The 13,136-nt window shown below is 50.7% G+C and overlaps 1 protein-coding gene across 3 annotated transcripts in view; it reads left to right on the top strand.

Annotated features, from left to right (window-relative positions):
- Positions 1–431: 431 nt before the first annotated feature.
- The window catches only part of LOC117354433 (mucin-19-like), a 122,954-nt gene continuing 110,249 nt past the window's right edge, over positions 432–13,136 (top strand). The window contains exon 1 of one of the 3 annotated variants that reach the window (XM_033931965.1): positions 432–581. In XM_033931965.1, the coding sequence (XP_033787856.1) occupies positions 558–581 (24 nt within the window). In that variant the 5' untranslated portion in view covers positions 432–557. Of the gene's footprint in view, positions 582–1,067; positions 1,326–13,136 lie in introns of those variants that run through there. The other 2 variants (XM_033931966.1, XM_033931964.1) reach the window with 2 other exon arrangements.

The following is a 13,136-nucleotide window of genomic DNA, read 5'->3' as shown; positions in this document are numbered from 1 at the left end:
GCGGGGCTTGATAAAAGGACCCCTTACAGCAGGGGTAGGGAACTCCGGTCCTCGAGAGCCGTATTCCAGTCGGGTTTTCAGGATTCCCCCCAATGAATATGCATTGAAAGCAGCGCATGCAAATAGATCTCATGCATATTCATTGGGGAAATCCTGAAAACCCGACTGGAATACGGCTCTCGAGGACCGGAGTTCCCTACCCCTGCCTTAGAGGTTAAAGTCCCCCCACCCCCAAAGGAAAAAAGAGAATATTTACAAAATGGCAACTGTAAAATAAAAAAATTAAAGAGTTCCAAGGTTTGGGCGCTGCTCCACATCTTCGCTTATTTGCTGCCTCACACGGCGGGATACAGCAGCCGCTTAAGCCTTTTCCCCAAGCTCGGGGCGGAGCCTCCGCCTCCTTCCGCGGCGCCCCAACCGCCGCCGCCTTCAGTCCGCCCCGCCCCTTCTGCGGCAGGCTCCGCCCCTCTCCGGCGGTGGCGCGGAGGGGGGGGGGGGGGAGGAGAGCGCGAGCCCGAGACAAAGGGGCAGAACCCGGCGCTCGCCCGTCAGGCAAAATGTCCGCAGAGGGGCTCCCGCAGGTAGGGACAGCGGGTTCAACGGAGGGGGGTGGGGTGGGAAGATGCGGCGGCTGCCGCTCGCTGCCTCTTCCCGGAAGAGACGAGGGAGCTGGCGGGGGCTGCTTTGCCTGGCTCCCAGCCCGGGCCCACGCTCCCTCCATGTACTGGTCGAGGGAGAGAGGCCTGCGCCCCCCCCTCCCCCTCCCCCTCCCGCCTTGTTTCCCCTTGTGTTGCTTAGACACCGAAGAGGAGCGATAACAAAGCGGCTCTTGGGCTGGGGGAGGGGAGGGGCTCGCGCTCTTGCTCTGCATCCGGGGCCTGAAAGCTTTCAGCTCAGGGTCCGGGAGGGGGGGGGTCCGGGGTTTTTCTTAGAGCAGCCCTGCCGGCAAAGGGGATGTGCAGGCGCCCTAAATCCGAAGGGCGGAGGAGAGCTATTGTGGTAGCCCAGAGCACGGGAACCAACTTTTGAAATCGATGGGGATGGAAGGGGGGGGGGGGGGTGTTGCTGAATGGAAGTTATCTCATCCCTGGACACGGTCAAAGGAGTTGGCTCTGTGTTGGGGTTGTTCAGGCACCGACGGAGCTGGCCTTCTAGAGAAGAGAGAGGGAAGCTGGAAATTAAAAAAGAAGAAAAAAAGAAAAAAGTTCCTGCTGAGTCTTAAAACGTTGTGGGGTGGCTGTTGGCTGGTCCTTATCAGAGAGCCCGGTGCTCTAATGAGATCACAGATAGCCTTGTCTGACCCGCCCACCAACAGGCGTGAGAAAGTAAAACTACTACTTCTATTCATTATTGGTCTTAATAAACATATGTTTTAAAGAGCAGACAGAATGGCCAAACTAACGTGTTGTCGGCATATTTTGCCAAAAAATGTGCCAAGGGAGCTGTATAAATGAAAATTGGGGAAAGCTTTGCTGTGGCTGCTTCTCTCGTTCCTTTCCCACGGCTCTTTCATCCCTTGAAGTCTTCCAGTTCCCTGACATGTCTGAGATTTTCCTTTTCTCCCTTCTTTCTGTCTCTCAACTCCAGCTCTGTTTGTGGGTCCTACAGGGTTTCCTTTCTCCCTGCATTAGAGGCAGGTCCTCTTTGTGTCCCTTGCTATGCTCTCGCTCCTTATCTTTCCTTGAACTTCTTTAAGGGCTAGATTCACTAAGCCCACCGATCAGGTTCCGACCACTTAGCGACACCTTTGGGTCCTGATTCACTGACCTCTGTACCGATCAACCTCCGATCCATTCATGCAAATGAGGGGGAACGGCATTCAAATGTAGGCAGGCAGCGATTCACTAAAAAAAAATGAGGGACACCAACTGGGCTGACCGATCCAAAAATAAGCGACTGCTGAGGACCAGTTGCGCAAGGTCCTTTCCGACTGCCCTGCCTTCTGCCACCCTGCTCTGCCCTGCTTCTCTGATCTCTGCCCTGATCTCCTGCTCTCTGCCCCGACTCTCCTGCCCTTCCCCGCAGTGCAAGCCCGTGGTTTTAACCCACGGGTTTAAAGCGGGTTAAAACCACGGGCTTGCGAAGAAAAAAAAAAAGTAAAGTTTCCTGCTTTGCCGGACACGGAGGGCCAGCGCATGCGCAGACCATGTACAGATGGTCTGTGCATGCGTTGGGATCGCTGTAGACTAGAGCAATCCAGGCGGTCTGTTGGGGGCATGATTCTGATCGCCCTCATTTGCATGAGGGCGATTCGTGAATCAATCCCCTTGCCACGGATCAGATTGCTCACGGATCTGATCCGATCCGTGAATCTGGGCCTAATTCTCCATTTCCTTTGAGACCTCCTTCTCTTTAGGGTTTTATCTGACATTCTGTTTCTAAGGTCTGCCCAATTTACCTTTTATCTTAGGCATTTTTGAACTTTGTTTCTTTTTTTTTTTTTTGGTCTCGTTCTTTATCCATTGCTTAGCATGTGGGTCTTTATCTGCTGTCATTTACTATGGGCTAGATTCACTAACTTCACAGATCCGATCCGTGGCCGGGTGACTGATTCACAACACTCGTGCATATTATGCCGATCGGAGGCACGCCCCAAACGCTGCAGAGCGATCCTGACATATGCGCAGACCATCTTCTTTGCCTGTAGATGGTCTGCGCATGTGCTAGCTGCTACACTGTGGCAAAACTTTGCTTTTTAAATTTTTTGCAATTTTTGGGCTTTTACTTGTGAGCCTGTGGTTTTAACTCGTGAGTTTGAAACGGGTCTGCGCTACGGCATGTTCTGGAACAGAACAGAACACGCCGCATTGCAGCCCCGCTTTAAACCCATGGGTAAAAACCACGGGCTCGCTCTGTAGGGAAAGGCGATCCCTGTCTGCAGCAGTCTCTTCTCCTTCGCCGACTCGAACACCAGGGTTCCTCCTCGGAGCCCCCGATGACGGGACCGGGCATGTGACAGTGTTCGGTCAAGCATTAGAAGATGAGAGCGACATCAGCGAGCACATCAGCAGCACGACGCTCCGGGACAGAGGCTCCGGGATGGTGGCGTCCGTAGCGCGAGGCATGGGAAGTTCGCCATGCTAGGCGATGCCAAGTGCCATAGCATGGAGGAGGGGTAGTTGCGCTCTCTGCCTAAACTCCCGTCCAGGTCACACCGTGGCTTCCCTGGGACCTGGGAAAGTTCAGCTCGGAAAATGCTTAGCATAGGAAGGATCTGGGAGGAGGTTTGCACAGAAAGGTGTATTTGGAGAAAAGGATGGGGACTAGAAAACACGGTGACTTGCCACCGATTGCTTTTCAATGTCGCTTTACCAAAAGTAAAAGCACGCGCTTTTACAACCACAAACCCAGCTGTTTGTGCTTAGCAAGATGACTCCTAACGCCTGCCTATTTCCCTGCTCCTCTTCAGGTGCCGGAATGAATTGTTTCTAAATAATGATATTGATCCATGCACTCAATCTCCTGTAGAGGTCTGCACGGGAACGGGGATCGCGGCAATCTCGCGGGTCCCGCGGGGGTCCTACAGGAATACCCCCCTAACCCACGGGTCTCCCACAGGGACACCCCTCTGACCCACGGGACTCCCACGGGGACACCCCTCTAGCAAACGGGACTCCCTCGGGGATGTAAGGCTTTGGAAGCAGGTTTCCATATAATACAATGGACACGTCAGCCTTAGTAAAAGAGGGGGTTTATAAGTTAACTAGTATTTTAGCCAGTTAAATTAACGGGTGCTAGAAAATATGTCTGTGTGTCTTTATTTCTGTCTCTCTCTCCCTCCTGCTGTCTGTCTCTCTCTCCCTGGCCCCCTTTGTCTGTCTGTCTTTCTGTGTTTCTCCCTGCCCCTATGGCTTTCTTTTTTCCTTCTATCTATCTGTCTCTCTCCCTGCCTCCTATGCAGCACCATTTCTCTCCCACCACTTCCCTGTGTGTGCATGTGCCCAGGCAGTAAGTAATGGACAGTCTGATCGGATTAAGTTGCATAGTTTTTTGAATCAGTAGGGATTGGTCATTCTGTAGCATGTGTTACATCCAGATCTTAAGGACTTCACTTATCATTCTTCTAAACATAATACTTTTTGTAGAATTAATCTCTGGCTAAGTTGTTTGGCATTTTTGGGACAGGTGTTGGAGGTTTCTATTCAAGCTAACACGTGGTGGGATTGTCTCCCTTTTTTTTAGTTTTATCCTGTGAGTCTCGGGTTTGAGGTCTTAGAAGTTGGCACTTAATTCTTTTGGTGGAACCCTCACATTTACTGTAGCTCTTGTCTGCCGTGGCCTGCAGCTGCTGCGGCCGACAGCCGCCACCATGGCCTGCCGACAGCCGCTGCCGACAGCCACCGTGGCCGACATCTGCCGCCGACAGCCGCCTCGGCCGACATCCGCCTTGGGGGGGGGGCGGATTCTGGCGCATGCGCACTCCTATCTGCAGTGCCCTACAGTGCACAGATAACGGAACACGCAGATGGGAGTGCGCATGCGCGAGTAGCCTTTTATTATATTAGATTACCTGAACAGAAAACAAAAAGGGTTCCACCAAAGAGATTCCACAAGGAAAATAGCAGGGCAAACACAAAAGAAACTGTGGAATTGATGATCCTCTCAGAAGTAATTGCTGCATTTTATGGGGATGGGCGGGGATGGAGGTAATTCCTTGCGAGGATGGGTGGGGACGGAGAGGATCCTGGCGGGGACGGGAGGGGATGGGTGGGATTTCTGTCCCCGCGCAACTCTCTAATCTCCTGGTTGCATCGGTGACTTCCCACGATCTCCCTCTGTCACCTCGAGCCTTTTGCAGAATAGCAAAAAAAGAAAAAGAACAAGTATTCCAGCTTGCAAGGCTTTTATTTGCAGTAGCCATTAGTGTGGGTGAGCAGGAGTGTCGGCAGGGATGTGAACGACTGGTCCTCGCAGTCGCTAGTTTTTGGATCGGCCAGCCCAATCAGTGTTCCTGCGTTGGCTTAGTGAATCGCTGCCTTCCTACTTATGCATGCGTTGCCCCTCATTTGCATGTGCGGATCGGGTGCGGACAGGATCGGCCAGAAGGTTAATGAATCGGGTCGGGGGTCGCAAACTGGTCCGGACACGATCGATGGGCTTAGTGAATCTAGCCCTATGTTACTATGGGCATTTTTGTTTTCTGTTAGTATTTGTTAAAGAGACATGAGATAGGAGGAATTTCTATCTCGCCTTCTCCTCTGAAGATTTGCTTCCTGGTATTATGACGCCCCAAATAAAGACTTGGGCATAAGGTGACATCTTGTAACAAAAACTTCCAGTAGTTACCTACAGATAAGTATGTAGGACGCATTTCTGAGACTTGGTAGCATACCCAAAATATGATTAGCAGATATTTGAATGGTTTGTGTCCTGTATGTACAGTATATGGATTTTTGGCTTAGGATAGGCAGTAATTTGAGATGGTCTAGACCAGGGGTCTCAAAGTCCCTCCTTGAGGGCCGCAATCCAGTCATGTTTTCAGGATTTTCCCAATGAATATGCATGAGGTCTATGTGCATGTACTGCTTTCAATGCATATTCATTGGGGAAATCCAGAAAACCCGACTGGACTGCGGCCCTCAAGGAGGGACTTTGAGACCCCTGGTCTAGATGGGGGGGGAGTGAGTTTTGATGGGAACTCCAGTAGTTGGAACCTAAGTACATTACTAGGTAGACGTCTGTGGTCTATAGCCCAGAAATATCAGTGAACAAAGACAATTGAACCTAATCATGGATTTGTAAGGTACCTATTGGGCAGACTGATAGCAGATAGAAGACCTGATCGGATTAAGTTGCATAGTTTTTTGAATCAGTAGGGATTGGTCATTCTGTAGCATGTGTTACATCCAGATCTTAAGGACTTCACTTATCATTCTTCTAAACATAATACTTTTTGTAGAATTAATCTCTAGCTAAGTTGTTTGGCATTTTATGGGCAGGTGTTGGAGGTTTCTATTCAAGCTAACACGTGGTGGGATTGTGTCTCCCTTTTTTTTAGTTTTATCCTGCGAGTCTCGGGTTTGAGGTCTTTGAAGTTGGCACTTAATTCTTTTGGCGGAACCCTCACATTTACTGTATCTCTTGTTCGCCACGGCCTGCAGCTGCTGCGGCCGACAGCCGCCACCACGGCCTGCCGCCGCCGCCATTTACTATATTCTAAGTTTTCTTCAGAAAGCTTGCTTACTGTGCATAATTTATTTCTGTGTAGTTGACTATTACTTAATAATATAGTAAATGATGGTAGATAAAGACCTGTATGGTCTATCCAGTCTTTATTCCATCCCCTTCTGACTCCATCCTCTAGGCCAGCGTATCACAAACTGTGTGCTGTGGCACACTAGTGTGCCTCCTGAAATTTCAGGTGTGCTGCGAGATGTTGGGGAGGAGGAGAGGCACCGGATGATTGCCTACAGGAGACACCTCTCGCGGCGAGAGGCACATCCTGTAGGCAATCAGCTGGCGTTAGTGCCTCTTTCTCTCCGCGTGTCTTCCCTGCTGGCAAACACCCTCCCCCCCCCCCAGAAGGCTCAGGGCCCATCTGGAGGGCCTTCATGCATGCGTGGATGTTGACGTGATAACGTCATGCATGGATGTGATGTCATCGCATCAACATAGGCATATTTCAGGATGCCTCGAGCCGCAGCCACTATGTTTAGTGTGCCGTGGTTTGACAAAGTTTGTGAGACACTGCTTTAGGCCAGTGTTCTTCAACCGCCAGTCTGTGGACCGATGCCGATCCATAGAAATTTCCTGCCAGTCCACAGGGCCGGCATGTGCATCGGGCCCAAGACAGTGTTCTTAAGCTGCTGGTCCACGGTGCGATCAACGTGGTGTTGTCTTTGGGCCGGCTCCCTCTTCCTGCTGCAGTGCACAAAGCCTTGGGAAGAGGCTCCTACGCGCGTCCTGCGCATGAACCGGATGCCTTCTCTCTGACGTCGCAATGTCAGAGGGAAGGCTTCCAGATGAGGCGCAGGATGCGTGAGGAGCCTCTTCCCATGGCTTTGTGCACTGCAACAGGAAGAGGGAGCCGGCCTGAAGATAACACCGGGGGCAGGCCAGAAGGCAAGGCACAGCATGGAGGGAGGGAGACAACGGAGGGAGGGGGAATTATTTTATTTTTTTATTTAGTGATTGATGATTTACATGCATTTGTTTCTTTTCCTCTGGGGTTGTACTGCTTGCAGAGTCTTGCATCTTAGGGTTTGTTTGCAAATATTAGTACTTTTAATTTTTGGTCCTGCATTTGTACAGTATTTTAATTTTATGATTAACCATTATGTGTTGCTAATATGATTATATTGTGTGTGTATAAATATGAAAAATGAATGGAAAAAATAGTGTTACAATTAGTACTATTATGGGGGGGTCTGGGGCGGAGATTGGGTGGACATAGGCGAGGCCTGGCCCATGACTTAGCCCAGTGTTCCTCAACTGCTGGTCTGCAGACCAGTGCCGGTCCACAAAATAATTATTTTATTTCCATCGGTCCATAGGTGTCAAAAGGTTGAAGGATACTGCTTTAGGCTATATGCTTTTAGGCCCTTAAAAGTAATGTCTTGGGGATTTTCATGCAGATTATACAGTATACTGTTTGTATCATGTGAGCGAGGTATAGCCCCAGATGAGGTCTCGCCGATAACTTGTATAGAGCCATTATTATGTTCTTTGGTTTTTGTTGTTTTTTAAAACAATATCTTCTCCTGGTTGTACCTTTCATGTTTGGTTTTCACTGAATTTTTCTAAATTCTTTGTTTCCATTACCCCAATGTCCCCTTCATTGCATCACCACCTTTCTCTTACCCCCAATTCCAAAATGCTCACAGGAGCCACATTTTCATTAGCTTTGTTGACTTGAGGAAGGGGTTTTGGAGAGGGCTGACACTTCTATCCTTGAAAGCTAGCAGTTGGTTTTTTTAATGTTGTGGCGTTTGTGCTTTGGGGTCCATTCCAGGCTCTTGCCTTAGTGGAGGAGAGCGCTGCAGCTTCATCTCTTCCTCTTGTGGGCTGTCAGCACTGCAACAGTCACTTGCTATCAAGTTTAGTTTTTTAATGGCTGACAGAAAACGTACTTGACAGATCTATGAAAGCGGCAGCAAAAGAGTTTTCTTTTGCTTTGATTTTAGTATGACTGTTACAATGTTTGTGGAAAATTCTACTTTTCTCGCAAGGCCAGGTGATTTTTCTGAAACGGACGTGTATCGAACCAAGAGGTTCGCATACGTTGGCAGCACTGTACAAACAACTCTGTAAGGTTTCATAACCTTGGTACATCAGCATCTCACAGCTGTGTCTGTTTCAACGTGTGGCGGTGTTTCTCCCTGAGTGGTGTTCATTATTGTTGTTGCGTGATTTTGTGTTCTGTCATGAGATTGTTGGAGCTTGAATTAGAGCAACAAACAAAGTTCTTGTTAAACTTGGCAAGAGTGGAAGTGAAATCAGGGATAAGTTAGGCCAAGTTTATGGGGGTAATTCCATGAAGAAAATGGCAGTGTACAAATGAATTACCGTATTTTCGCGGATATAACGCGCACCATTGTAAAACGCGCACAGGGGTATAGCGCGCAGAAATCACGATGATATGTACAAAAACTTTTCTATACCGCGCTCAGGCATATAACGCGCATGCTGCCCGACTCTCCTTTCGCCCGCCCTGACTTTCCGTGCCTGTCCCGACTCTCCGTTCACCCCCCCTGACTTCCGTGCACTGTCCTCCCTTGAAGTCCTGTCCCCCCTTGAAGGTCTGTCCCCATCCTGAAAGCCTGATGCCCCCCCCGACGTCCGATACATCCCCCCCCCCCGGCAGGACCACTCGCACCCTCACCCCGAAGGACCGCCGACTCCCCAACAATATCGGGCCAGGAGGGAGCCCAAACCCTCCTGGCCACGGCGACCCCCTAACCCCACCCCGCACTACATTACGGGCAGGAGGGATCCCAGGCCCTCCTGCCCTCGACGCAAACCCCCTCCCCCCAACGACCGCCCCCCCCCAAGAACCTCCGCCCGTCCCCCAGCCGACCCGCGACCCCCCTGGCCGACCCCCACGACACCCCCACCCGCCTTCCCCGTACCTTTGTGTAGTTGGGCCAGAAGGGAGCCCAAACCCTCCTGGCCACGGCGACCCCCTAACCCCACCTCGCACTACATTACGGGCAGGAGGGATCCCAGGCCCTCCTGCCCTCGACGCAAACCCCCCTCCCCCCCAGCCGACCCGCGACCCCCCTGGCCGACCCCCACGACCCCCCCACCCCCCTTCCCCGTACCTTTGGAAGTTGGCCGGACAGACGGGAGCCAAACCCGCCTGTCCGGCAGGCAGCCAACGAAGGAATGAGGCCGGATTGGCCCATCCGTCCTAAAGCTCCGCCTACTGGTGGGGCCTAAGGCGCGTGGGCCAATCAGAATAGGCCCTGGAGCCTTAGGTCCCACCTGGGGGCGCGGCCTGAGACACATGGTCGGGTTTGGCCCATGTGCCTCAGGCCGCGCCCCCAGGTGGGACCTAAGGCTCCAGGGCCTATTCTGATTGGCCCACGCGCCTTAGGCCCCACCAGTAGGCGGAGCTTTAGGACGGATGGGCCAATCCGGCCTCATTCCTTCGTTGGCTGCCTGCCGGACAGGCGGGTTTGGCTCCCGTCTGTCCGGCCAACTTCCAAAGGTACGGGGAAGGGGGGTGGGGGGTCGTGGGGGTCGGCCAGGGGGGTCGCGGGTCGGCTGGGGGGGGGGGGGGTTTGCGTCGAGGGCAGGAGGGCCTGGGATCCCTCCTGCCCGTAATGTAGTGCGGGGTGGGGTTAGGGTGTCGCCGTGGCCAGGAGGGTTTGGGCTCCCTTCTGGCCCAACTACACAAAGGTACGGGGAAGGCGGGTGGGGGTGTCGTGGGGGGTCGGCCAGGGGGGTCGCGGGTCGGCTGGGGGACGGGCGAGGTTCTTGGGGGGGGGGCGGTCGTTGGAGGGAGGGGGGTTTGCGTCGAGGGCAGGAGGGCCTGGGATCCCTCCTGCCCGTAATGTAGTGCGGGGTGGGGTTAGGGGGTCGCCGTGGCCAGGAGTGTTTGGGCTCCCTCCTGGCCCGATATTGTTGGGGAGTCGGCGGTCCTTCGGGGTGAGGGTGCGAGTGGTCCTGCCGGGGGGGGGATGTATCGGACGTCGGGGAGTCGGCCGGGCAAGAGGGCTTGGGCTCCCTCTTGCTCCGATCGTGGATGCGGGTGCGGGTGGGAGCGCGTGCGAGCGGTCGTTCGGGGTGGGGGTGCGAGCGGTCCTGCTGGGGGGGGTGAATCGGGCGTCGGGCGGGGTGGGAACTATGTTTAAAAACTTTTGTATACCGCGCTCAGGCATATAACGCGCGAGGGGTATGCGCGGTACGTAAAATCACGTATAACGCGCGCGTTATATCCGCGAAAATACGGTAAATGTTTTTCTGAGGGGAGAGAAAGCATCACTGATGAAGAAAGGTCAGGGCAGCCAGTAATGATGAGCAGAACTGACAAAAACATTGCAAAAATTAATCGAACTGAGTGTTAAAATCATCTGTTCCAAAGAGCTCACCAATGACCCAAAAGCAAAGGAGACCTTTTGGAGAGGCAAGAGAATGTTTTGGCCGTGTTATCACTAGTGATAAAACCAAAGCATCAAAGTGCACAGTGAACGTCGGCTAATTCTCCATAACCAAAAAAGTGCCGCCAGTTTCAAAATGATGTTGCTAATCTTTTTTTATATCGGAGGGATTGTTCATTATGAATTTGTAGCAACTGCACAAACAGTTAACCAAGTTTACTATTTGGAAATGCTAAAAAGACTGCATGAAAAAGTTAGACAAAAATGACATGAACTTTTCACCAGCAACTCGTAGCTCTTACATCACGACAATGCACCAGCTCACACAACACCATCTGTGAGGAAGTTTTTAGCCAGAAAACAGATAACTGACTCTCTCGGATCATTCTCCTGTGCTCCTGTAATTGCAGGGTTTGGGAGAGGCGAGGCCCAACCCCTCTTGACGGTTTGAGGATGCTCTGTTGTTGGATCAGGGGCATGTTGATGATCTGTCTAAAGCAGGGGTCTCAAAGTCCCTCCTTGAGGGCCGCAATCCAGTCGTGTTTTCAGGATTTCCCCAATGAATATGCATGAGATCTATGTGCATGCACCGCTTTCAATGCATATTCATTGGGGAAATCCTGAAAACCCAACTGGATTGCGGCCATCAAGGAAGGAATTTGAAATCCATGGTCTAAATCTATTGTAGAATATTTGGAATTTAATGACCAACCAGATATTAAGCCTGGACTATTGTGGGAGGCTCTGAAAGCAGTATGAAGTAGGCCGCTGTTTAGGCCTACCTCAAAGGAGACCTCACACGCTATATACTGATTTCAATAAGTATGCATTTATTTAGCCAATCAATAACAGCTTACAGAAATAACTCATTTAGCATATAGCGTAACAGAAGGTGATCTTCAGGCCTGAGGATCCTCTGATGTCTGTTTGTCCTTACTTCCGCCTAACGGCCTGATTTTATACATTTCTTGGTGGCCAACACCACGTTGGCCTAAATCACCTGATACATCTTTATTGGCTATTTTCCTATGCATCACTACCTAACTAAATTCATTTATTGGCTGGTTTACTTGCGTCATGTTATACGTTTGATCTGTTTACCGTAAGACCTAACCTTTTCCCGTAAATGCCTCTTCCCTATACCATATAAGCAATTCCGAGCATCAAACCCCTCCCAGCTGTGGTGTCCTAACACATTTCTGGCATCTGGTGTTAGATGATAATTCTTGCAAATTCTATCTTCTGACCATGGGCTGTGTTCATCTTTGCATGATATCCGGCTGGGTGCGGCCCTAATGCCAAACCTCAGCATTAGGACCTGTTATTTTCTCTCAAGTTTCATTGACACAGTAACTAACTTAGCTTAAAGACAGGGTATTTCCCCATCCTTGTATGCCTTCTGATAAATGGTGTGAAATATCTTTTCACAGTTAATCTACTGTTTTTATCAGCTGCAGATATCGATATCAGTTGCAGGGAGAGAGAGAGAAAAGTTTCTGTGAGCTCTGGTTTCTTTTTATCCTACTTCACCTGTCCTATACCAGGACTTACAAGGATTTTCCATACCAGTATTTTCCATGATCCTTCTCCTTTCCATCTCCCTCCTCCTCTCAAGTAGTGCGGGGTAAAGTTATTGTTCTAGTGGTTAAAAATAAACAAGTTAAATCTTTGAAGGAGTGGAGACTTAGGGAGGCCTTGGAGGCTTTAGGGGGCACCCAGCGGGAGTGTCAGTTGACTCCCCTAGAGCTGGATAAGATTCATGACCCCAAGGTACAGTTACAGGCTTTGGAGCTGGCGGAGATCGCGATAACAGCTTCAGAAAACTAAGCAATTATATTTTGAATTTGGTAATAAAGACTAGTCGGCTTCTGGCCCAGAAACTTAAAAAAAGGGCGCTCTGTAATTTTATACCCTGTATAAAATTATCTGACGGTGAGTCTTTAGCTCCTCTAAGGAGATAGGAAATAACTTCAAGGAATATTTTCAGGGGATATATGGCCAGGGGGATACTCTTTCGATCTCTGAACTGGATTCTTACTTGGCTTAAGTTGCACTGCCTAATATCTCTGAGGGGGGAGGCTTCGTAGCTTTCCCTTCCGATTACTCTCACTGAGGTGGAGGAGGCGATTGGGACCCTCCCTGCGGGGACATCCCCAGGGTTGGACAGGTATACTAATGCTTTCTATAAAATCTTCAGAGGGTTAGTGGCTCCTATATTGCTTTGAGTGTTTAATTTCCTGGGGGAGGAGCTTCCCCTACCACAGACTTAGCGCTCAGTGGCAGTGACGCTATTTCTTAAGCCGGGAAAACCGAGTACTGCTTGTGAATCCTAGCGACCCATCTCCCTTCTCAACACTGATAGGATTTGGGCCCAACGGCTACAGAGGGTGATGTCCAGGCTTATACATGTCAATCAGGCAGTCTTTGTTTGCCAATGGCAAACATTTGACAGTATCAAAACGGCTGTGCATTTGATGTGGCATGCTAGGCAGCAAGGAGTTCCATCGCTGGTGCTTTCCCTGGATGCCAAGAAGGCTTTTGATAGTCAGCTGGAAATTCCTTTTTGGGGTTCTGAAGAAAACAGATAACTATTTT

This window comes from Geotrypetes seraphini, chromosome 2, assembly GCF_902459505.1.
Source record: "Geotrypetes seraphini chromosome 2, aGeoSer1.1, whole genome shotgun sequence".
Taxonomy (NCBI): domain Eukaryota; kingdom Metazoa; phylum Chordata; class Amphibia; order Gymnophiona; family Dermophiidae; genus Geotrypetes; species Geotrypetes seraphini.
The sequence above is the reverse complement of the archived record's forward strand: the minus strand, read 5'-3'. Positions and strand labels throughout refer to the sequence as shown.